General features: G+C 38.1%; 2 protein-coding genes across 2 annotated transcripts in view; one reads left to right on the top strand and one right to left on the bottom strand.

Annotated features, from left to right (window-relative positions):
• Positions 1 to 9,142: 9,142 nt before the first annotated feature.
• Positions 9,143 to 16,300, top strand: rpl36 (ribosomal protein L36). The gene is made up of 4 exons (XM_052037570.1): positions 9,143 to 9,201; positions 12,470 to 12,564; positions 15,213 to 15,347; positions 16,162 to 16,300. The coding sequence occupies exons 2-4, from the start codon at positions 12,472 to 12,474 to the stop codon at positions 16,297 to 16,299; spliced, it is 366 nt and encodes a 121-aa protein (XP_051893530.1). The 5' UTR covers positions 9,143 to 9,201; positions 12,470 to 12,471; the 3' UTR covers position 16,300.
• Positions 16,301 to 16,315: 15 nt separating this feature from the next.
• The window catches only part of lonp1 (lon peptidase 1, mitochondrial), a 33,366-nt gene continuing 23,672 nt past the window's right edge, over positions 16,316 to 26,009 (bottom strand). The window contains exons 15-18 of the mRNA XM_052037569.1: positions 24,722 to 24,887; positions 22,651 to 22,859; positions 20,559 to 20,723; positions 16,316 to 20,179 (exon numbers count right to left, since the gene is read on the bottom strand). Coding sequence (XP_051893529.1) covers positions 20,030 to 20,179; positions 20,559 to 20,723; positions 22,651 to 22,859; positions 24,722 to 24,887 — 690 coding nt within the window. The 3' untranslated portion in view covers positions 16,316 to 20,029. The remainder of the gene's footprint in view (positions 20,180 to 20,558; positions 20,724 to 22,650; positions 22,860 to 24,721; positions 24,888 to 26,009) is intronic.

The following is a 26,009-nucleotide window of genomic DNA, read 5'->3' as shown; positions in this document are numbered from 1 at the left end:
TGACTTCATCCTGTGCATGATTGAACACCACCAACTAAATATTTTTATCATGACATGGAAAATATATCACCAGTCCTTCATTGTCACTGGGTCCAAATCCATGCCCAGCAACATTGTGAGAGTACCATCACCAGAAGACAGCAATGGTTTAAGAAGGCAGCTTACTGTCACCTTTTAAAAGGCACTTAGGGATAAGCAATAAATGCTGGCCTTGCAAGTGATGCCTTGATCCCCAAAATGAATTAAAAAATAAAAGCTAGCTGGCACAATGAACTGCTCTGCTATTATATTGCTCAATCCACAATTATTTGCTTTTACCTAGCATGTTAGAACGGATTTGACAAAGGTAAAAGTTTCAGTGAAAAACAAATATTAAGCTTCACACTAAGTGTGGCACACCCACAGATTGAAATGCATTACTGCAGTTTATTAATTTAAATCTGTTCTACAGAGATATATTAATTTGATATTGAGAAATTAGGCACAGTTGTTAAAACATTGTTTAAAAATATATAGGAAACAGGAGCCGAGTAGGCTATTCAGTTCTTTGAGGCTGCTCTGCTGTTCAACAAGATCACAGCTAATCTTCTACCTCAACATCAACTGCTCTATCCCTATATCCCTTGATTTCTTTAATATCAAAATATCCATCAATCTCTGTTTTCAATGTAATCAATGATAAAATCACCACAGCTGTGTGGAGTTGAAAGTTCCAAAGATTCATCATCATGTGTGAAGAAATTCCTGTCCTACATGGCCTCTCCCTTATTTTAAAATTGTCCCTTTGTTCTAGACTCCTTTGCCAAAGGAAACATCTCATTCTATCAAGCTCTCTAAACATTTTTGGTATGTAAATATGAGGTCACCTCTCACTCTTCTAAATTCTATAAGTTGAGACCTAGCTTACTTAATCTCTCCTCATATGACAGACCCGCCATCTCTGAAACCAGTCTGGTGAATTTTCCATAGTATCTTCCCCACGTATATCCTATCTTAAATCCTGAGACCAAATTTATACATGATACTCCAGATCTGGTCTTGCTAAGGCTTTATATAATTGTAGAAAGACATCTTTACTCTTGTACTCAAATCCTCTTGCAATAAAAGCCAAAATGCCATTTGCCTACCTCAGTGCCTGTGCATTTGCACATTAACTTTCAGTGGCTTATGCGCAAGGACACCCAAGTCATCAACATTTCTCAATCATGCACCATTTGAACAATAAGCATTTTTTCAAGCTAAGTGGAGGATGTCACACTTCTCTACATTGTATTCCATCTGCCATGTCTATGATCATTCAATTTGCTTATTGATATCCCCTTGAAACTTCTTTGTATTCTCATCACTACTCACATTCCACTTAACTTTGTGTTATCAGTAAACTTGGAAATATTATATTTGGTCACCTTAGCTAAGTTGTTGATACAAATTGAGAATAGTTGAGATCCCAGCAATGACCTTTGTGGTACCCAAATAATCACAGCCTGCCAACCTGACAAGGATCTGTTTATTTCTACTCTTTGCTTTCTATTTGTTATCTCACTCTCAATCATTGTAGAATATAACACCCAATCCCAAGTGTTTCAACCTTGTTCATCATCCTCCAGTATGGGATCTTATAGATTTCCCCCATGAGAATCCACAAACACCTCTAGTTCCTTTCAATCACCCTATTAGCTACCTCTGCAAAGAACACCTATAGATTTGTTTAACATGATTTTGTTTTCATAAATCCATGTTGACTCTGCCTTAATGTATTATTATTCTTATGTACTGATATTGCATCTTTTATCATAGATTCCAGCATTTTTCCATCTACCAACGTCAGACTAAAGATCAGTGTTTACTCTCTCAATACTTTCTTACTTAGTGCTTACATATTGTAACTCTCCAATCTGCAGGAATCATTCCAGTATCTATATTATTTTGCAAGATGATAATCAGAGAATGCACTATCTTCATAGCCAACTCTTTCAAAACTCTTGGCGTAGATTATTAGGGTCTTGGGATTTATTGATTTTCAGGCTTATGAACTTTTCAAGTAGTACTTTTTTTTACTAATACAAATTTCTTTTATAACCTTATTTGTACCAGACCCTCCATTCTCCGGTATTTCCATGAGGCCTTTGTGTCACAAGTACAATGTATTTGTTTAATTCCTCTGGGATTTCCTTATTCTTCATTATAAATTCTCCCAACTCTGTCTATGCAGCTGTCACACAACTCCAAAGGGTTTGAATCTGACCTCTGGTACAGTCAGTATGTTTGCCCTGTGATTGCTTGGGATTCCCCCAAGTGCTCTGGTTTCCTCTCATTAAACATGTGCTGGTTATTAGGTTACATGGCTATTGTAAAGTGTCCACATTATTGGGTAGTAATCAGAGGTTGTTTTAATGGGCTTATGTGACAGAATAGGATACAGGGAAATCAGTGGGGAAATGGGGTTGATGGGATTCCTCTACGAGTTGGCATTGACTCAGTGGGCTGAATGTTATCCATGTATGTCATGAGGAAATATGACTATGGTATGAAAAATGCTAGTCCTTTCCTTTTTCCATACCTACAGATACCTTGCAATCTGTTTTTAATTTTCTTGACAGTTTACTTTCATATTCTATTTTCCCTTCCTTTATAAATTCCTTGGTTGTCATTTGATAACTTACAAAGTACTTCCAATTCTCAAGCTTACTGCTTTTTCTAGCAAACTTTCTTTAGATTTAATAGTCTTGAATTCTTCCAATAATCCACTTTTCCTGTTCTGTTTTTTTGTGCCTTAAAGGAATACATTAGTGGCAAATCATGCTAGTTATTGCCTGTCCAATGCCCTATGCTTTAATGTCGTTTCCCAATCTACCACAGCCAAACTGCTCCTCATACTTTAAATAAAACAGAAAATGCTGGGAAAAGCAGATTAGGCAGCACACAAGGAAAAAGAAACGTTTCTGTCAAAGATCCTTCATCAGCTTCTTCAAGGTTGGCATTCCTGGAAATGAAGTGGCAGTGAATTCATACCTTCATAGTTTGCTTTGTTTAGGCACAAAAAAGCACAACAGGAAAAGTGGATTACTGGAAGAATGCAAGATTGTATTAAACCTAAGGAAAAAGCTTATGTACATCACATTCAAACAATGCAATATTCTACCAGATTATGGTCCCTCTTTCTCTGTTGTAAAGGGAAGTCCCTTTACAACAACATTATTAATTAAGCCTTTCTCATGTAGAGCCTGTTGCCTATTTTGTTTCTCAATGTACTGTACCCATACCAGGAATCTATTCTCTACATTGTTAGTGCCAATTGGAATTGTCTAGTGTATATTAAGGTGCCCCACGATCTAGGGTAATTTGGCAAATCAAATCCAAAGTTAGCTTTATAATTGGAGACAAAGGGTGATTAGTCAAGGGTGCTTTTATGACTAGAAGTCTGTGACCTGTGGTATACAACCAGGATTGGTGTTGGAATCCTTGCTGTTAGCTATACACATTAATGATTCGGACGTGAATGTTGGAAGCACGATTGTTAAGTTTGTGGATGATGTGAAAATTCGTGGTGCTGCTGATAATGAGGAGAGTAGTTCTTTGACTACAGGACAATATTAATGAGTTGTTTACATGGGTAGAGCAATGGTAGATGGAATTTTATCCTGAAACATGCAAGGTGATGCATTTTAGGAGGACTACTAGGGCTAGGATATACATAATACATGTATGAAGTACAGAGGAACAGAGGGACCTTGGAGTGCATGTTCAAGGATCTCTAAAGGCAGCAGCCCGGGTAGGTGAAGTGGTTAAGAATAGTTGCAGGATACCTGCCTTTATTAGCCAGGGAGGTTATGGTGCAAATTTATAAAATATTAGTTAGGTCACAGCTGGAATCCTGTACACAGTTCTGGTTGCCGTACCATAGGAAGGATGTGATTTGCATTGGAGAAGGTGCATAGGAGATTCACCTGGATGTTGCCTGGAATGGAGTGTATCAGCTATGAAGAGAGAAGGGATAGGTTGGGGTTGTTTTCTTTGGAACAGAGAAGGCTGAGGGGGCACCTGAATGAGATATTCAGAATTATTTGGGGCATAGATAAGGTAGAGTGAGAAACTTTTCCCCATATCAGAGGTGTCTATGACCATAGGGCATTGGTTTAAGAGAAAGAAGATTTAGAGGGGATTTAAGGACAAATATCTTCATCTAGAGGGTTATTGAAATCTGGAAGTAGTTGCCTGAGGGAGTGGTAGAGGCAAGTATTCTCGTGATTAGCATAACAGACTATAGCTGAGTGCTGGAAAATGGAATTAACAATAGAAAGGCACCTGATGGTCAGCATAGACATAAGTGGGCTGAAGGGCCTGTTTCTGTACTATAAGTCTCTCTCTCTCTATGATTACTGCATTGTCCTGTTACATACACCTTTAATTTCCTTATGTAAATTTTACCTTACATCCGAGGGCCATAAGTTACTCCATAAATGGCTCTCAGCTGCATTCAAACTGATTTCAATTCTATACCATAATCTGTTGTGCCAAGATCCTTTCTAAATACTGTACTGATGTCATCCCTTGTCCCACCTTCTTTACCTTTTTGCCTGTCTTTCCTAAAGTTTGAAAACCCTGAAATATTTAGTTCCCAGTTTTGGGTCACTCTACGGCCACTTTTCTGTGATGGCCAGAGATATACCCATTAATTCATCCTCTTTCTTGCAGGTGTAGCATGCACATAGATATAATTAAATATTGAACTTAAATGCAATGAAATTAAAATAAGAACCAGCCTCTAACACACTATCTTGTGATGGAGATTCTGTTAGTTAAGCTACACACACAGACAATCTCAACTTGTAATAAACTAAAGAAAGAATTAACTATAGATAGGCTATATTCTCTCTAAATGTACAAATGGAGACCGTGGAGTCAATGCAGATTATTGATGAGACACATAAAATCCTCATTTTGCTGGCCAAAACCTCTGCTGATAGCAATGAACCAGATTAAATACAACTAACAATATAAAAAAATGTATTTAATCATGAAATATTTCAAGCACTGGCTTGGAACCCCAGCCACAAGGCTGGTAGTGATTCAGGTTCTATAACTGACATTCTTCCACTATTCACGCTTGGAAGAATGGTGAACTCAAATTCTGTCCTCCATTCTTACAGGAGTGCTGTTATCAGTATGATAAAACTTTTAAAATTTCTATTAGAGTTAGGAAATTACAAACTACAATACTTCTTATCTTCTAGTTTCCCTTCTTCATTAAGACCACTAAATTGTTGTCAGGCAGCTTTGTACCATCTCTCCCATCACTTTCTCTTCAAATTTATTTAGTGTCATAGAGCAATACTGCACGGATACAGGCCCTTCAGCTCAACCAGTCCATGCCGACCACATTGTCCACCCAGCTAGTCCCAATTTTTTGCGTTTGGCCCAGATCCCTCCAAGTCCCACCCCTCCATGTACCTATCCAAGTGCTTCTTAAGTGATATTATTGTACCTGCCTCAACCACTTACTCTGGCAGCTCATTCCATATATTCACCAACCTCTGCATGAAAGTTGCCCTTTTAAATCTCTCCCCTCTCAACCGAAACCTATGCCCCCTAGTTTTGGACTCCCCTACTCTGGGGAAAAGACTGTTACCATCCACCTTATCTATGCCACTCTCTTCAGTACCACTTTGAAAGCATTCAGTCCTGTTTCCACAGTGCAAAGCATTTTAAAAAAACTAATAATGTATTTTTAGACTGTAGCTGCAGTGCAGAATTTCTCTTCACTCTGTTAAGATTCCTGTGACATCTAAAACAGTCAGTCATTTCAGTTTCCTCCATCATCTTCATATGATCCATTTTGATGTTTCTGGTTCCCAACTAATGTAGGCTAAAAATGCTAATATTTCTTCGACAGTTTCTCCTCCAACCTCCCGACATTTACCTCAAAGCTCCACCTCTATTCTATTCCTTACCTATTATCTATTCCTTAGTGTTTATTGAACCATCGAATCAGATATACGATGTCCAATCATGGCAAAGTCAAAGTCAAGTTTATCGCCATATGCACAAGTACATGTATGTACAGGTGCAATTAAAAAATTACTTGCAGCAGCATCACAGTCACATAACATCAGAGACACAACATTCACAAGAAAAACATAAATTATACAAAATTATGCAAGAAAGAACATAATTAGAATGAAAAAAAACAAAATCCATTGTTGTGCAAAGTGGTCAGAGTGTTGCTATACTGAGGTAGTGATTAGGGTTGTGCAGGTTGGTTCAAGAACTGAATGTTGAAGGAAAGTAGCTGTTCTTGAACCTGGTGGTGTGGAACTTCAGGCTTCTGTACCTCTTGCCTGATGGTAGATGCAAGAAGGTGGCATGGCCCAGATGGTGTGGATCTTTGATGATAGATGTTGCCTTCTTGAGGCAGTGCCTTATGCAAATGTGGGATTTAAGTTTAAGATATTATAAGCATCTGGAATTAAAAAGCCAGTCTCAGTAATAGTGACCATAAAACTATTGGATTGTCATAAAACCCCTCTGGCTCACTAATGCCCTTCAGGAAAGGCAATCTGCTGTGCCTCACATGTGTGGCCCATATGTGACTTCAAACTCAGCAACGTAGTTAATTCTAGGGATGGATCATAGATGTTGCTATTGCCAGTAATATCCACATCCCATGAACAAAGAAATAAAGATACAATTTAAAATCAGGAAGATCACTTTGAACATATATTGATGACACCCAATTCTTCTAGCACCATCCTCGAATCCTTCAACACAGCCATACCTGCACCAGTGTAAGACAGCTTGTGCAATTTGTCTGACATTGCTTTATACTTTATAACAGTAACCACATTTCCTTTGTAAAACACTTTGAGATGACCCGATGTAGTGAAATGTGTTAATTAAATGCAAGTCTTACAACTGTTTTTGATTCCTGCCAGTTCTTTGAATTCTAAGGTTCAGAAAACTGCAGTGCCCAATGTCTCACTTCCCAATCACCACTCTTCTCCCCAAATTACCACTTCTTCAAATTAATGCTTTGATTTGGAAATCCTCATCCATATTACTCTGTGCTTCTGCAACATTATTGCAGGACTGACTCCCCACACCTACAGCACAAGGATATCATAGTTTCACACCAGCATTGACAGGAAACAGGTGTTTCTTTTTCATCTTGTTCCGACTCCACGAATACTGTATCGTTCTGGATAACACAGTCTTTGTTTTCATTTTCATATTTCAACCAGGGCTCATTCCATTCTGAGCGTGTAATCTTCATTATGCTTATAAGTGATGCTATCTTTGGCTTAATCGTAGACAATACATTTTTTTTTAGTGTTTACCTCTCTGTAAATCTTCTTGGAAGATGATTCTTACTTTAACATTACTATGCATTGTTATTGTGGTCAAAACTAGTAGAGATCCTGAATCAAAATACTTCAGATTTTCACTCGAAGCAGCAACTGCTACAAATACTCAATAGATCAGACATCATCAATGGAGAGACAAAGAGTTAACTGTTTAGGCAGAACATTTTTTGATACATTTTTGAATAATGGTCATCAATCAGAACCAGTAAATCCAGTTTCCCTCTTCACATATAATGTCTAGCCTAACCTGATAAATATTTACAGCAGTATATTGTACGAAAGTCTTTAAGTTGTTTCAGGAATATGGTAGCATAATGGTTATGTTCTGATGACAGTCTTCAACCTGAAATGTTAACTCTCTCTTTCCGCAGATTCCACCTGATCATCTGATTGCTTCCAGTATTTATACTATTATACCAATGCCTGGACTATAGATCTGAAGGCAGGAAGGAGTTTGAAATCCAATAGTTGAAGAATTTCAAGTAATGAAATAATTTTGAAATATAAAACCTGCACGAGTAATGATGAACATGAAAATGTTGGATTAATTTTAAAAAATCTAGCTCACTGTCTTAGAGGGAAGGAAATTTACCATCCTTACCTCATCTGGCCTATTTGTAACTCCAGACCTACTAATGTGGTTACTCCTAACTGTCTTCTCCTTTCAGGCGCAATTAAATATGTCCACATTCTGCAAATAAACAAATAAATAAATAAGGTCTTGTCACAAAGTGGTTAAATTACTGGACTATCATCCAGGAACTTGGGGCCATTGATCCAGTGATCAGAGTTCAAATCCCACCATACCAGTTGATTAATTTAAATTCGAGTAGTTAAAATGGCCATGAGATTACCAGATTGTTGTAAAAACCCATCTGCTTCACTGATGTGCTTCAGAGTGCAGGGAATCTGACATCCTTACCTGGTCTTCATAGAATAGCACAGCCCAGGAACAGAACCTTTGGCCCACGATGTTGTGCCCAATTAATTAAACTAGTAATTAAATGCCAAACTAAACTAATTCCTTCTGCTTACACACTATCTATATACCTCCATTCTCTGCTAACATTCATGTACCTAAGTGCCTCTGTCATATTTGCCTCCACTACCACCCCTGGCAGTGCATTCCAGGCACCGACAGGCACCTCTGTGTAAAAGATGTGCCCCACACATCTCCTTTGAACTTACCCCCTCTTACCTTAAATACATGGCCTCTAATATGAGACATTTTGACCCTGGTAAAAAGATACCGGCTGCCCACCCTATCTATGCCTCTCATAATCTTATAAACTTCTATCAGGTCTCCCCTCAGCCACTCCAGAGGAAACAACACAAGTTTGCCCAACCTCATTTTATAGCACATGCCCTCTAATCCAGGCAGCATCCTGGTAAACATCTTCTACACCCTCTCCAAAGCATCCATATAATGAGGTGACCAGAATTGAATGCAATACTCCAGATACAGCCTAACCAGAGTTTTATAAAAGCTGCAACATAACTTCCTCAATAGTAAAGGCAACAATAGACTCCTGTCCATCTCCTCAATTTGGGGACAAGTAGGAAAGAACAATACTTTGTCAAATAAAACAAAATGGTGGCATTGAAAAAAAACGATTTTATATTGATAATAGGTGAAAGTATTATTTCAAAACCAACCAAACTACGGTATTTTTTCCAAACAGAAAGTTTCTGTAAAACAAAACGCCAACAACACAAGTCCCCGCCGAGATGGCGGGTTGGTTTCCGTTCACATGGTTACCGTCGCCACTGGTCGACGGCTCTGAAATCCCAGCATTCCGCGCCCGCCCAGTCCTTCCGGCCCGGGCGCCATAACCAAGAAGTAGGTAAAGGGGAAGGTGCTGGAGGGGGTGGAATTTAAATCGGGGTTTTATCCAAACCATCCTGAGGCTGGGTGATTCTTGCTGGATGCGGATGGAAAGGGCGGCATTATATGCGTTGTTTCGACACGATATTGTATGCGTATGTGATGCGCTGGAGCTGTTATTTGCGAATTAAGGAGAGGAGCTCGTCCTGGGGTCTCCGCTTGGCGAATGGGACCAGACGTCGGTGCTGCTCCTTCTCCCGGAGCTTCCGATTCGTATTTCACTTCATGATTTTATTTCATTCCTTAAGACCTTGCCTATAGTGGGTGGCAAAAGTATTGCTGAGCGCACCCCCCCCCCCCTTCCTTCTCCAACACACCACCACCACCCCCACCCGGACCGTCTGCCTGCCGATTGTGCAGCCACAGTGAACTAACCAGCGTGGCAGGTCCAAAGGGTTTTAGCCCCATCTCGGAGCTAGGGTATCCAATAGGAGATACTTTTACTCTGTTTTGAAGGCTTTTTCCCAGTGACCTGCTGAGTTTTGTCCCGTATCCAATAACACAAATTGGGTGACGTTTCCAATATTTCAGTGATTGTGGCTGTATTAAAAAACGGCAGTGGCTGTATTCAGAAGTGATTGGCTGTTGTGTTTTAGGGTGCCCTGAAGGTGTGATTGAACCTTAGTTTTCACTTTAATCAGTGAAATAATAAAATATTTTTAAAGGGGTGTGAGTAATCTAAGCACTTCCTACAATAATGACATCTTAAGTATTTATTGTCAGGTGCTTTGGGGGTGTTGTGAAAAGAACTACAGAAATGCAGGTCCTTTTCATATCTGTATAGATTTTCTCACATGAAATGCCTATTGTGTTATTGTATGTGTGTAAAGGAAGACCTATGTAGTACAATACCTTTTAGATTTTTCACATAGAGCTTTACAGCCAACTACTTGAATGTAGTCACTATGCTAACATTGCAAATGAGGCAGCCAGTTTGTGTTGAATAAGCTTTCATAAACATAATGTTGACAAGATGATACATTTTAGAAACATTGGTTGATCTTGGTCAGGAAACTGGTGATAACCAATGCTACGAGATCCTTTGCAATCAACTCATTCATCAGCTGGTTCATCATGACAGTAGCTTTGGAGCCTCTAGCGTGCTTTGCACTTGCACAACAATGGCTAGATTTACTGGAGTATCTGGCATAGAACTTGCATTCAATGCCCCGGACTCTTGCAAGAGCACTACCAAGCAGTGAGTGAAATTTTGAATAGCCAGTGAATTTTTTCATTGAGGCTTTTCCATGTGATCTGAAACATTGGCACTAACTTCCTTCCCACAATTCTGCAGGCAGACTTGAATTCTACAGTATTTTCAGTTATCTTTGATTCCAGTTGTAATGTGGAGTCACAATTATAATTTACAACAGTAAATTTACAACCCTCTGGGGGAGAAATATTTCTTGTATTGGTCTTAGGTGGCTGACCTGTTGTCCTGAGTCTTGCTTCTTGTTCCGAGACTAATCAACCAAAAGGACCTCTTATCTCATCTACTCTTGTTAAAATCTCCTTACGAGTGTAATGTTTTAATGATGTTACCTCTTAAGTAAACTCCAGAGCATATTGGAGCACGCTTTTAAAAATTGAGTTGTTTTCCTTCCTCAATTTTAATAATGCTAGATAAGTGGAGGGGTAGCATACAATGGACAAAAAAAAGTTGCATTAACATTATTTAAGTGTTAAAGATGAACATTAGAACTTGTCATTAATCTTGCCATCTTTTTAATAAGAGACAATTTTGGCATAGTGAGGGATTGTGATAGAGTGGCAGATATAGAAAGGTTATTTTGTCAGAGTTTTGAATTGTTGACAGGTGATTAAAGGGAAGGTGAGACTTGGAAGCATCGAAATGTTGTACTTGATGGGCTTAATGCTCACTTCATAAATTTTAAGAAGTTGTATGGATACTTGGAAATTAGGGAAGTTGTGGGGTTACAGAGGAGTGGGAAACTGGGTCTGTACTTTGGTAGTTGCCACTCAATATCTTCATTTGCACCAACTCAGACACATTTTGGCCAAATAGCTGTTGATTGATTTGAAAGTTTCTTATTTGAATCCATGATTCTGTGTTAAGGAGTTATGTTGAAAATCATGGAGAACAAACTTACTTTGAAGTAGCACAAAATACATGGCTAGTATAGCCAAATCAATTACCTCTGAGATGGAACCTACTTGCTCTCTAGGCAAACGACAGCACTTTGTGGATAAGGTCAAGTGCATAGTTCTTAAAAATATTTTTAATATATTTGCATTTGGGGTTAAAGCAGAACTGCAAATGCTTTGAAATTTGAAAGTGTAGAAAACAGAAACTTAAAGATAGTAGGATTAAAGGGAGTTGGGGATGGGGGGGGAGAGTCACCAAGGGATAAGAGGTTTCTGAAACTGGATGTTTGAGGCTGAAACCAATTTCTTTTCAATTTACCCAGATGAGCACTTGATCATCCTCTTTTGGTCAGCATATACTCAGTGGACTGAATGGCCTTGGTCAAGGATTCTGTTGTACAGTGATTAGGTTATTTGCATCGAGATACCTGAATTTAAATCCCATCACAGTAACTGTGTGTTCAAATTCAAATGAGTAATTTTTTGGAATGAAGAACTAGCATCAACGCAAGTGACAATGAACAATAGCATGTCTATGACTCTGGTGAATCCTCACTGCCCTGAAAATCTGGTGAATTATTTAGTTCAAGGCAGTTAAGGACGGATAATAAATTCTGGCCTTGCTATTAACATACATATCCTGTGAACTCTATGTATGTGTGTGTATAGTCACAAAATGGATGAAGTAAAACACAGTAGTGTGAGGTGATACATTCTGATGTGAAGAATTAGAAACCATTGTTCCCACTAGGTATAATTTTAAAGTAAGTGCAAGAAGAAAGAGACTTGGTGATTTGTTAATAAATCTTTGATTTAGTCAATAATGTAGTTTGGTCATATTTAGTTAGGTTGCATTGGATGTTTACTGGTATAATTCCAGAGATCAGGGGACACATGAATAAAATGGAGAATTAGTGTTTTTCCCTTGAGGAAAGACGAGATTAGGCAGAAGCATTTGAAGTCAGTTTCCAGGTCATCTAATTTCTGTTATTGAGGTTGACAGCACACAGCTGAGGTGTCACAGAACGAAAATTCATATACAAATTTCCTCTGTTTTTGCATTCACTCTGTTAATTTGAATGACTTTAAATACTTATTTCCTACTTTTTCTGTATAGAAATGGCAATCAGGTATCCTATGGCAGTTGGCCTGCACAAAGGTCACCCCGTTACCAAGAATGAGGCAGGCCCAAGGCAGAGCCGCAGACGAGGGGTGAGTAACCACAGTAGCTGCATCTTTAATTTTAATGCCTGAAGTTATTTTTCCAGGCTTGGCATTCTCAATTCTCCCCTCCATCAGCAACCCCTGACAGCACCATAGTACTTTTCTAAAGAAATGCCATGCTGCTTAAATTTTTGAAGTCTTAATTTTAAGAAGGTGATTGTGAGGAATTAGAATAATATTTTTGGAGAAATATCAGTGGTTGCCATCACAACAATTCATTTTTTTTTTCTTTTTTTTGTCTTTTTGAAAATTTTTTCTTTTTGATTTGGTTTGATATATTGTTATAATTTTTCTTATTGATTGGGGATTTTTTCTTTTATATACACAATAAATCTTTTTCTTTCCTTTCTATTATATTCATTTACTAAGAGATCGTGGGATCTACAGATTTTTTTTATATTTTATTATTCTTTATGATTATCTATGCCATGACTGTTCTCCTGATCTCTTTGTATTACATGTGCAAACATCGATGTTATATATTAATCTGTATTAATTTGGAAACTAATAAAAAGATTGAAAAAGAAAGAAACAATTCATTCCTGCTTATGAAATGTATAACATTTTGCTGGAGTTGGCAGGATGGATGGCGGAGATGACGGAAATGTTGAGAGCCGTGGACCAATCTCAAAGTAAGGGGTTGGCCTTTTAAAATGGAGTTGGGAAGAATTTTTTTCAGAGAGGGTAGTGAACTTATGGTTAGTACATGGAAGTGACACTGAGGTAAAAGATCAGTCATGATCTTGTGGAATAGCAGAGCAAGCACAAGGGATGTCTACTTCTGTTTATGTTTACTTATTCATAAATAACTTGAGTCTTAGCAAAGGAGTTTGACTGTCTTTGCCCTCTGAGTTCAGCACCACAATTTAATGAGGGAAGATGAAGTTAATGGGAATCCCTTTAATTTGAGTACTTAAGCTTCTGGTCAGATTTCCATGTCTCATAGCATGAACTCCCAAAAGAGACTGTGGTGCCTTTGCAAACACTGATGAAGGCATTTGACGAGTTGAGAATAAAGCAATGTAACAGTGCAGGTTCATGCCTTCTATTTGTGGTTCATTCTGGTTTATAATATAAGGAATAGCAGAAGTAGGCTTTATAGCTTATGAGCTTGCTCTGATATTTGATTAGGCCATGTGATCTGATCTTTAGCTTTGATTCCCATTCTCCTGCCTAATCTCCACAGCCCTAAATTTCATTGTCCTCCACAATCTCTTTTAGTCTTGAATATACTAATGGAATAAATCTAGCTAGCCGTGGCCATGGGTTCCATAGAGAAATTGCCACTCTGGAAAAAATGTCAGATATTCGTAAACTTCAGTTTCTTCACAGTTTTGACACAAGCCAAAACTCTGCCTCAGCTTTGTATTTTATCAGTGGTGTTCTGGAGGTAAAATCTTGGGACTGCACTGCCAGAGATTTGCCACTGGGACCTTGTTGTGCCATGCCCGATACCTTCAGGATCCAACGCCCAGTGAGATTCCACCTGTGCCTCTGTACCAGCTTAGTGTGGTTGGCAGGTTCAGGTAGCAGGCTGGCTTCAGCAAAACTTACTCATGACTCAACCACAGGTCTTTTTGGCAATGAACTTCAAAGATTCGCCACCCTCAAAAGATTCCTCATATATGTCAAGAGGCCTGTTCCTTAATTCTAAACTCCAATGAAGGCAAACATCCTTGCAGCATTTATCTAGTCAGACAGAAATGAGAATATTGTTGTTTAGGAGAATGGGAGGTTTAAGTCCATTCTACTCAATTGTTTCTCATAAGTCAAACCCTCATCCCAACAATCAATCAAGTGAACTTTTGCTATGTGCCCCAAGACAAATATATTCCCAATAATGAGATTAAATCTGCAGATATTGAGTTATATTTTGCCAAATCCCTGTACAGTTGTAGAAAGACTTATTTATTTCTGTAACCCATTCTCCTTGTAACAAAGGTCAACATTTCATTTCATTTACTGCAGTACTTTCCATAGAAGAAAAGCTAGCATGAAACAATCTGTATCTCTCTGAAAACCAGGCAATTAATACTCACATCATAAATACTGATTTTATATTCTTCTGCCCTACAGTGGATAATTTTAATTTCCCAACTTTATACTTTGTCATATATTTGCCCACTCAGCCTGTCTGTTCCTTTTGCATATTTTTGTCCTCCACAACTTTCCCACCCATCATCACCCAACTTGAATACATTAAATTTATCTCTGTGTCATAGTTAATATTGATCATAAATAGCTGAAGCCCCAGCATTGATTCCTGAGACTTTATAATAGCAGCTTGCTAACTTGAAAACAACCAGTTTATCCCTACTGTTTTCTGTTAACTAACCCTCTAATGCTAATCTGTTGTCCTCAACCCATGAGTGTTGTGCAGTAACCTTTTGTGGTACATGTAAATAGTTTTTAGAAACCCAAATCCAATATATTCGGTGGTTTCCCCTTTATCTACCTGGTTGGATACTTTCTCAGTTAACTGTAAATTCTTTAAATGTGGTTTTTCTTTCATAAGATCTGAGGTAAAGTGATTTTAAAATGCTGTTGTACTGTTTATCTGCAGTTAGCAGGAATTTATCCACTAAAAACACTGGTAACAACTGGATTTGGAACTGAATTTGAGCTCTTCTTTTCAGCGCCTGACCAAGCATACCAAGTTTGTCAGAGATCTGATCCGCGAGGTCTGTGGTTTTGCCCCTTATGAAAAACGTGCAATGGAATTGCTGAAGGTCTCTAAAGATAAGCGTGCACTCAAATTCATTAAAAAGAGGGTAAGCAAATTATGCCCAATATATTTCATGTTTTCAGATAAGCATAATGTTAAACCTTTATTCTGGTCCTTTTGAAATATTACAAATATAACATGAATATAAATATTCCCTTAACATGTCTGAAGGCATTTCATCAGTATCATCAAACATTTCTAGCAGCACTTTGCCTCTTGTGTACTCAATTTAATCATTCTTCAACTGCAATTGCTTGCTTTTACTATTAATCCAGCACTGAAGTTAGAAAATATTAAATACACAGTAGTATTCTTTCTATAGATGATGGGTTCAACAATCCATGATGAAAAGCACAGCTGCATTACTTGATAAATCCAGTGTGATTGCTTGTTAATTAGAAAGAAAAATGAGGTTTGGAAGATGTTTGTTTTGTGCTGCATCATCCATATGTTTATAAAGCAGGAAGTATCCCACAAATAGCAATTAGTTGATTGTTATAGCAAACAGATAATCCATAGCTATATGCCAGGCATGTCTGTGAGAGCTGGATAATTTGTGAGAGAGAGGTGGCACTTGTGGAGCAGTAGTCTAACTCGCCTCGAACTGCACAGGTTGAGTAGCCGATGGAGAAATTAGATGTAAAAGCTGTAGCCAAGTATACATAATTGTTTATCTGGATAGTTGTAATGTTGTTAATTTTGGAAACTTAATTTGAATTAAAAACTGCAGATGCACTATTTCTAACAAAAGTTGTCCATATGTTCAACTCAAATTATATATTAGAGGACCTGGCAGAAAGCAGCTTTTGTTCACAACTGTGTAAAACATTCATCTAAATTTCAGTGTTCATTCCTTCCAGGTTGGAACCCATATTCGTGCCAAGAGGAAGAGAGAAGAACTCAGCAATGTATTGGCAGCAATGAGAAAGGCAAGCAGCAAAGAAAGATTAATCTGTACTACATTACCAATAAAATTCATTTTTAATGTTGACTTGTGAATACCTGGTTTGAATTTACAATTGAGAACTGATTTTTCATGGAACCATTTCTGGTACTTTGCAAAGCCTTATTACTTCATATCAATATGAAATTTGGCCAGTCTCGTCTAAACTGGCTCACCATGCAATCCTGTTTCCCCCAGTTAAACTTTTTGTTATCCATTCTCCCTACGCATCTATTAATTCCACCACTCATCTCCCTGGTGGCACTGGCCATGTGCTAACAAGTAAAGAAATGGGAGGGAAGCATGGATAAATGCATACAGAAGGGAGAAATGGTACATAAGGTAGGGCTGTATATTTTTTTTTACACAGCATGGTAACAGGCCCAACAAGTCCATGCCGTCCATCTTAAACCCAAATTAACCTACCCGTATGTCTTTGCAATGTGGGAGGAAACCCATGCACACACGGGAGAACGTACAAACTCCTTACAGACAGCGATGGGAATTGAACCCTGTAATAGCGTCGCGCTAACTGCTATGCTACTGTGCCGCCCTTTCCTAGGGCATTTGGACTAACTCTGGAGAAGGTGTAACCCATAAAGGCCAGACAACTTGTACCTCAGTGCTGGAATTAGTGTCTTTGAGGAAAGATGGCATTGGGAAAAATTGCAAAAAGATTGGGACCTGGTTAAGAGATTTGCAGTGCATGTGAACACTCGAATCATTAAAACAAGCTTCATGAGCTGCAAGTTACAATAAGGTAATAACACAGACAAAGTTCTTTTAAAAAAAAATGAATTCCTGGCTACTAGGTGTTCAGGAAAGGAATGGAAGACAGACTGATTAGAGAAACTATTGCTACACTGGTGAGAGGATGGCTTCAAGCAATAAAAAGATGCAAGTGAAGAGTTGTGTGATTGCACTTCTGGGACTATTCTGTCGCCACTGCCTAGGATAAAGGACAATGAGAAAACTTCTGACATCCAAAAACCATAGAATGATTAAAAAGTGATAAATAGTGGATGGTACTCCCAACTATGCAAATCAGATTAGAATGACAATATATTAAAGTATAATGGGCTGGTGTAGCTGGAGATGGTTTTGGAGAATGAGGCCAGGCCCAGTGAAAAATGAATCAGTGGAGAACATCTAAGAGACAATAGATTTAGAACAGATAAGGAAAATATAAATTAAATATAATTCAAAGTTCTAAAAAAAGATGTTAATAGGAGAAGGGCTGATTTCAATGGATTAAGAAAACTTCTGGCTTGGGTAAATTAGAATCAAAACTTGGATTGAACAATGAGAGAAATGTAGGAAAAAGCTTGAGCTTGTATGACCACAGAGTAGAGCAGAGAAAAAGCACACGACTGATCATTAACCAGGCTTCAGAAAAAAAATAAGGTGGGAAAAGGAAAAAATGAAGAGAATGAGAAGACAGGCAGCAAGTGTAAGGGAACCAAAATATTCTTTAGGCATGTAAACAGGAAAAGGGTTGTGAAAGAAGTGGGACCAACGAGAGGCAGAAAAGCATTAGTAGGAACCATTGAGTCCTTATGTCCACTTAGTTACTCATTAAGATCATAGCAGGTCATCTGTCTGGACTGCCCTTAATATCCAGACTAAAAAAGGAAATTTACTCAGAGAAAGGTATAGCTGAGGTGCTAAAGAGGCACATTATCAAATATGGCAATGAGGATGCTGGGTTCTCAAAGACACAGTTGAGATTCTGGATGGGCTAAAAACTGATAGAGGTGGTGTTGGAAAGGCCAGTTACACTTAGTGGATGAATCACCTGGTCCAGATGAGATACCTCAGAATGCTGAGGGAGAAAACTGCAGCAACCTTGGCCATAATCTTTTAGACATGCATAGATTTAGGGATGGTGGCTAAAGAACAGAACATTGGCGTAACATTTCCAATGTTCAAAAAAAAGGTACAGGGTTAAACCTGGTAATTAGAAGCTAGCAAGTTTAACCTCAATGGTGGATTAAGTCTTGAAACAATGATCAGGCAGAGAATTAGCAGTCAAAAGGCCACTTGTGGATCAATGAACAAAAAGCCAGCATGGATTTGGTTGAGGCAAATTGTTTCAAGGGACACGCAGTTAGTGACAGCAATAGATTTCCTAGAAGGTAATAGACAGGAGAAACGGTGATGGATTAGAGGGTCTTGATAGAATCTGATAGATGTATTTAATATAATGGTGTGTAGACAGAAAGAAACTAATGGCTGTGTCAAGACTAGAGGATACAAAATAAGGTGATCATCAAAAGGGATACACGTTTTAAACAAAAATGCAGCAAATGGGAAGTAAATTGTATTCAACAGGGAGATGGAAGCTATCTGGAAGGAAAGTGCAGGTTTTTGGGAGAGGGATTAGCTGGATTGCACTTTATTAGAGCTCTACTACAGAAGTGACATGCTGTAACCTTCCTGACAGAAGCCATTTAAATAAGAAACAAACAGATGCAGATCTCCCCTTCCCTAGGCCTCCAGTCTGTGACTTTCAAGGCTGAAAATGTCCTTACAAAATGGGAGAGGCACTGGCAACAGGAGAGCAAAACTTTGCAGTAAATTTAATCTCAATTCTTTTGAGGAGATTCAGCAGCAAAACTCAGTTACTTTCATCTGAAGAATCCATAAATCTTTAACTTCACACATACTTTGAAATACAATGACTAGTATACTGAAAATTTATTAAAACCTCAATTGTTCCCAAGTTTTTGGTTTCAATTGAAGCATCAAATTCCCTAGCAAAATAATAGTATTAATAGTAGTAGTAGCAGCTGAAACTAACAACTTTACCAATTAAGGCTCATTTCTCCTCAGGTAGAGGATGCGCTTTTTCAGATGACAAACAGACAGCCAAGTTGGCTTTTTAGAAGACTGACATGATTGAACCTACAAATACAGCTGTGGCAGTTGCAGGGAGTCATTGATAAATCAATCCAATTTGTATTCACCCAAAGGATGAAGAAGATCAGAGGTTAACCAACTCTGAATAAAAGGGCATGGTTGCCCAAGTAAATTAATGAATGCAAAGACAAGTTACTGAGAGAGAAAAAAAAATCACACTGGTTTGAACGTGTCTTATTCTCAGACATAGAAAGATTCCCTGGGAAATGCTGAGGGAATTTTATGGTTCCAGCAATGGTGCAGAACACTCAATTATCAGCATCTATCCAAGTAAAAAAAAACAAAATAACATAGACCATTCAGAATGTGTCAGTTTATATCTGGACATGGAACACAGATGCCAGACTCCTAAATGACTAGTGAATATCAAAAAGCAATTTGATTGAAGATATCACAGACTAGACTTCACTTTCACGAGGCAGCACTCACGCATCTCTAGATCAGGAACCTTGTTGAAATTTTCTCAATCGTCCAGTTGTGCCAAGACCAAATATATAAATTTAGCAAAAACTAGAGATAATATGAAGCCTTCCTGATAAATGTGGCTATCATACATAGTCTATTTATTCATAATCTACTGATGCCAATTGCCCCAAGGTTTTATTATATCAAAATTACGGAATAATTCTAGAAAATTTATTAAAATAGTCTCTTAACATAATTAATGATATTATGATGCTGAGATTTGTTACAATACTTCAGTAAAATAGCTACATATATCTTCATGCTCAATTTATTTTGCCATCTTAAGCTCTCCAGCAGTGTAATGGGACCAGCACATAACATCTGACTGTATTTCTACAAAGGGCAATTCACAGAGAAACGTCTTGCAATCAGTTCAATCATTTGTTCAACAGTCAATAATCTTATTTATTTGGAAAGACTGTATCATACACATCCTGGTAATGTTCAACAAAATGCACCTCCAGGCCCTCTGTAATAAACTTCGGTAGATCAAAAAAATCTTTTTTGTTTTCCATTGGTAAAATGATGCAGTTAACATCAGCTCGCTTTGCCTATACAGAAACAATAAAACACAGCTTAGTTGCAGTTAAACCTCTGGACTACTTGTTTTAAAATGTATTACTATTAAAATTTTAAAGTCCATTTGCAGACAGTGACCTATATCAAGAAAATTATCCAGATATTTGAGAATGTTTGAGTTTCACAATCTTAGAGTGAGGCAAATAATAAAATAGAAATTGTAAAATTTAGAACTGATTACAGAAAGAGCTTCAGCCAATTAAAAGAATTTAATCATTTACAAGGTAGTTAAAGTGAACTAATTGGACAATTCAAATTTTACTCCTAGTATAATGGCTCCAATTTTGTTAAAACTCTGAGCTATTCCTTATCGACTCCAGTTTTGCTTTCAGAAGCTTCATTATAACTTACAGCAATGGTCTTCTCCTTAATTCCACCAACAGGCAAGATTTTTCCAGTCAATGACACTTCTCCAGTCATGGCTAAATTTTGCCTTGCAGGTTGATCCATCGCCAGAGAAAGCAATGCAGTTACAATTGTACAACCTGCACTTGGACCATCCTTGGGGGTGGCACCCTGGAGAAACAAACCAGTCATCAGAAATAAGGTTTAAATAGTGTCACTGATAGTAAGTTTCATTAAAAAATTCCTCATCTGCAATGTATAGGTACAGTAAACTCTGATAATCCACCCTGACATTTTGGAAATCCCAATGGTTCAGCAGCTGGCTCACCAGGTGATGTTTGCTGCATTGCTGACATCCACTTTATTTCCCACATTCCCTTTAACCTGGTTCTATTGGCCACACTCCTTTGAAACTTAACAGATTTACTAGGATGTCACTATGTAACATCTCAAAAATAAAAGTGAATTAACAGTGTATTGGAGTAGTAATGTAATAGCATTTGATAGTCTGGGTAAAGAAAATGGTCTAGTCCTGCACTAAAGTCCTGGGTGTGCTGGATTAATGGAGTTTTATGAACTATGCAATTGAGGCTCCCTGTGGGACCATCCACACAAGTGTTCATATCAAGTCTTTATCCTTGTATAAACAAAATAAACAAGTACTTCATACTAGATACATTAATTATTTGGATCAGTTACACAGAATTTATTGCTTATATTAACAGCATATACTCAGCGAACTGTCAACACTGGAAAAGTAGGGAGACAAATGTTTTCCCCACAACATCTGCAATATGTATAAATATTCATCACTTCCTCATATCTGCAATATTTATTTATATCACGGGAACAAAACTTCATGTTGATAGTCTAATAAATACTGATGTGACAATAGGATGAATATGCCTTTTTAAAAGATACAAAAATATTTGCAAGAAATAGTAACCTGCTGAATGCAAATAACTTGAGTGAAGATATCTACAACCACACTTGTGCAGTCACAGATTTGCCTCAAGTTAAACCAGCTCACTTACAAATGAGGCAAAAGTTGAAATTTAGTTTATGATCACTACTGCAATATGAATTGTTATGGACTCAGTGAAAGTCCCTTTAAGATAGAGAGTGTGTGTGTATGTGTGTGTGGGGCGTGCTTACGTCAATAGAAGATAAAGGACGTAATGACGTTGTTGAAGAAAGCAGAAGAAGAAGGAGAGTGAAAGAGAAGGGAGAGAGACACAGCCTGCTTGTTTTCTCTATCGATGGATGAGAAACAATAACTGTGTTTGCCACTGAAATCCATGTATGGAAGTTGGAGGTAATCCGGTGGAGTTCACTTTGTTGCTGACCTGTAGAAGGAAACAGGTATTTGTGTGTGGACGACCACGGTTCGGATGCTTTTCGGGGTGAGGAAGTCACTACCGAGTAAACACTGAAGTGTCGTTTGGGTTCCATCGTGGAACATTTGGATTTCGTATGTACTCTCTCTATGTTTTTCTACATCTACATCTTATCTTCCGACAACGGTGGTTGTTGAAGAAGCCCTTGCTCATGTTTCACCTTATGGCTTGCGGAACTGAACTTTAAGAACCATTCCGGAACTGGGAGTTTTGGACTTTGTCACACACACACACGACGAGTTTAGTTTTGGGGTTAACGTTCGAGGTTTAACATTCTTGAATTCTAACATACTAACATTTTTACTTTTATTTTACGTATTATCATAAGTAGTGATTAATAAAATAGTTTTTAACACTAAATCATGCTCTGTGTGTTTCTTTTGTTGCTGGTTTGTGACAGAATATTGTAGCCAACTGGCTTGCACAGTTTTGCATTGACTGGAAAAGCACAACTACATTGGTTGAATGCAAAACACTTGTGTGAAAGTAGTGACAATTTAATAGAGTTGCAGCATAGTGTATTTAGCTAATGCATTCCTTGGTGTACAGCACATAAGTATAAACTAAACAGAAAATGGCTTGTTTATTGTGTATATTTAGTTGTGAAAGTAAAGTTGTGGCAATTAATTCATGCAATTAGGATCACTTTTGTGGAATAAAATACAGTTGCAGACGAAACAATGAACAACTCAAAAACTTACTTCAGGCACATGGAGGTGAATATGAGACTGAGTCAGGAAATCATTAGTAGGATCTTTCTGCATGAGAAAGGCCCTGGCAAATGTATAGGCAATTTTTGCACTTTCCTTCATCACATCTCCCAGCTGACCAGTCACTTCAAGAGAACCATCTTTACTTTCTTTGTCCCTTGGTCGACGAAGGGAAGTTTCAATGAAGAGAGTTGAACCACCTAATTTTGGATTATAAAGTGTACAATCAATTCCGGAATCTTCCATTGTTGGAAACTCTGTTTTCTCCCCCGTCTACTTATTTAAAAGGGTGGAAATGGGTGGTTGTTGAAGAGATGCAGGGAGATCAAGATATTTACAATTAAAATACTTAAAATTTATAATGCTGGTTAATGATCCACTGGTTTCCTAGAGTCTGCTCATTTTTTTCCTGAAAAAGAAACTAAGATTAATCACATGAGGTCATCTACATTTTCAACAGCTCAACTGAATTCACACCAAGAACATTTGTGTATTGGTATATTATGGTCATATGTACGGCGAGGTGGATTGGGAGATCAAGATTTCATCTTTTAATGTATGAGAGGTCCGTTCAAGAGTCTGATAACAGTTGGATAGAAGCTGCCCTCGAGTCTAGTGATGTGTTCTTAAGCTTTTTATCTTCTGCCTGACAGGCAAGGGGAGGAGAGAGAATGACCGTGGAGGGAGGGGTTCTTGATTATGTTGGCTGCTTTAAGAGTGAGAATGTGAAAAGGAAGTCCTCTTGAGATAAATGCTTCCATTGTTCCTAATGGTCACTTGGGAAATGGAGCAAGTTCCTCATCTTCCCTGTTACGATGCATGTAGACTGGTCCACGAGGTGGCAGGTTCGTCACTTGAGGAGTAATTACACAGGGTACATCTCCACATTCTTAGGAGTTTAGGATGCCAGAGGTACATGACTTGATTTGAAAAAAACTTATGTGAAAGGGCTCGACAAGGTAGATAAAATGAAGGTTGTTTCCCCTAGAGTCCAGAATAAGACATCATAGGCCATTTTGGACTGAAATGAGAAATTTCTTCATGTAAGAGGATGGTGAATATTTGGAATTCTCTTCACCAGTGGGCTGTGGAGGCTCAGTTATTAGTTGCATTAAAAATGGAGATTGATACATTTCTAGTTGATAGTGGTTGGGTGGGGGGGGGGGGGGTGGTGCAAGTAGTGCAGGAAAATGGAATTTTTTGAAGGTAGAAGATCAGTCATTATCTTGTGGAATGTCAGAGCAGGCTTGAGCACTTGAGTAGCTACTCCTGCTCTCATTTCTTATGTTCTTAAAGTAGATGGAACAGAAACAGCACCTTCCCCTCAGAAAATATAGGATAGCATACGATAAACCAAAGTGTGTTCTCTTTTTCTTGCTGAAATATTGACTTTAATTATTGATTATGTAAGGTAGCTTAGCTTAGAAATCAACACACGAGAAACAAAAAAAACTACAGGATTTTGGATATCTAAAAACAGAAAATGCTGGAGATACTCTGTTATTAGGTTAGGCAGCAACAGTTCGGATGGAAGATTGTTAGCCGTTTCTCCTTCCATAGATACTGCCCAATCAGCTGAGTATTTCTAGCATTTTCTGTAAGTATATTAGAACCTAACAAACTGAAGTTACAGGCATGATTCCAAGGTGTTCACTGGGAGTGGGTGGGGGTGTGGGGGGCAAGCAGGGAGGTTATAACATTGAAGTTAAAGAAATAGGAATGGTAAGACCGTGTTTGAGAATTTTGAGGAAAAAAAAGTAGTGGTGCAGAAACCATTTTCATTTAGTAAGCACAGGGATTAAAAAAAGGATTCAGTGAATTTGATTGAAGGAAAATGGAGTTGGAGTTTGGGACTGGCTCTGTGGATGGTGGAAAGTGGCAGACAAGGTCGGTTAAACATGAGATTAGTCAATTCTAGAGGTAATAGGTATGCACAGTGGTATCTCAGCAGATGGGATGAAGCAGGGGCAGAGACAAACAACATTAAAAAGTTGACAACTGGCAGGAATATGTTATGGTCTCATTGTGAATCATTTCTTAAATTCAAAGCTCATCCACTTACCCATAGCTGTCCAGGCTAAACCCATTACAACTCCTGAAGGAGTGACATCATACATCCGGTCCACCGTGAAGATAGGTTTTCCAACAAAATCGTGGAGGTTCTCTGGTGTTGCCACTACCCTGTCAGTCTCTTTATGTACAATTTTATATGCAGCCTTGCGCAATACCTGTAGGAGAGTAATCAAGTAATTTGTGGCTACAGAGATCCACTGAAATTATTTAAATGAGAAATTGAAATGCAAGTAAATCCAAGTAATGCATCAAAATGTTTAAAAACAGCTCAGAGAAATCTCATGTAAAATCATGCCAGTTGAACAGAATAATCTGCAGCTCTCCACATGCATCCCTCTCTGTACATGGCAGTCTATAAAATTCACTTTTCTAGTAATACCGACTGCCATATCTACATGGAAAAGCATTCTTGGTCACCCTCCAGCAAAATTTATTGGATTTGCCAAAAATTGATGGCACTTTTATCACGAGAGTGCACTGTACTAAGGTAGCTTTTGTATCAATGGAAGATGCAAGTTAAATTCACAACAAAGCCTGTCATTTAATTATTGCCAATTTCAAACCTTGACACTATCCATGACAAAACAGTCCATTTGATAGACATCCCTAAACATTCATAACCTTCAACAGCAGTGTACCATCTTAGATAGGCAATAAATGCTAACCTTACCAGCAATGCCCAGGTTCTGAAAATGAAAAAAATCTCTCTGGCATTACAAATCAACTGTTATGCATGCATTCCTTTTCTTCAAGTATTTATTGTTGAAGAAATTTTTAAACAAATGGAAAAAAATCATTTTTCTCCCCCTCCCCACAACTCTCTGTCTGTCTGTGTTTTGCTCTAGTACCCGATTTGATGCTGAATCTTTGCACTCCAGACACAAGTTTGTTCAGTGTTCTTGAACAATCTTTCAATCTGACTGGTTGAGATAGTTGCTTTCCTTGTTTGCTCAGGTTCCAGCTGCCTTGTTTACTTTACTGTAACTATTGGCTTGCAACTTTATCACTTGCCACATAAAAAAATTAAAAATTGAACTGTCAAGTGCAAATCCAACTAGACACCATCGAATACTTGCCTACTTAGAGACAATCAAAAAATTTGTAAAGGTTTCATGTTTTAGGGTGTATCTTATATGAAGAGAGAGCCCCAGTGATTCAGGGAGGGAATTCCAGGGATAAAGATTAGATACTGAAGCAAAACTGTAATTTGTGAGGTGAAGTAAACATGGAACAGGGACAGATGTATTGATGGCCACCAAGTTCACTGTTGAACTAGT

This window comes from Pristis pectinata, chromosome 24 (genome assembly GCF_009764475.1).
Source record: "Pristis pectinata isolate sPriPec2 chromosome 24, sPriPec2.1.pri, whole genome shotgun sequence".
NCBI classification, from domain to species: Eukaryota; Metazoa; Chordata; class Chondrichthyes; order Rhinopristiformes; family Pristidae; genus Pristis; species Pristis pectinata.
The sequence above is the reverse complement of the archived record's forward strand: the minus strand, read 5'-3'. Positions and strand labels throughout refer to the sequence as shown.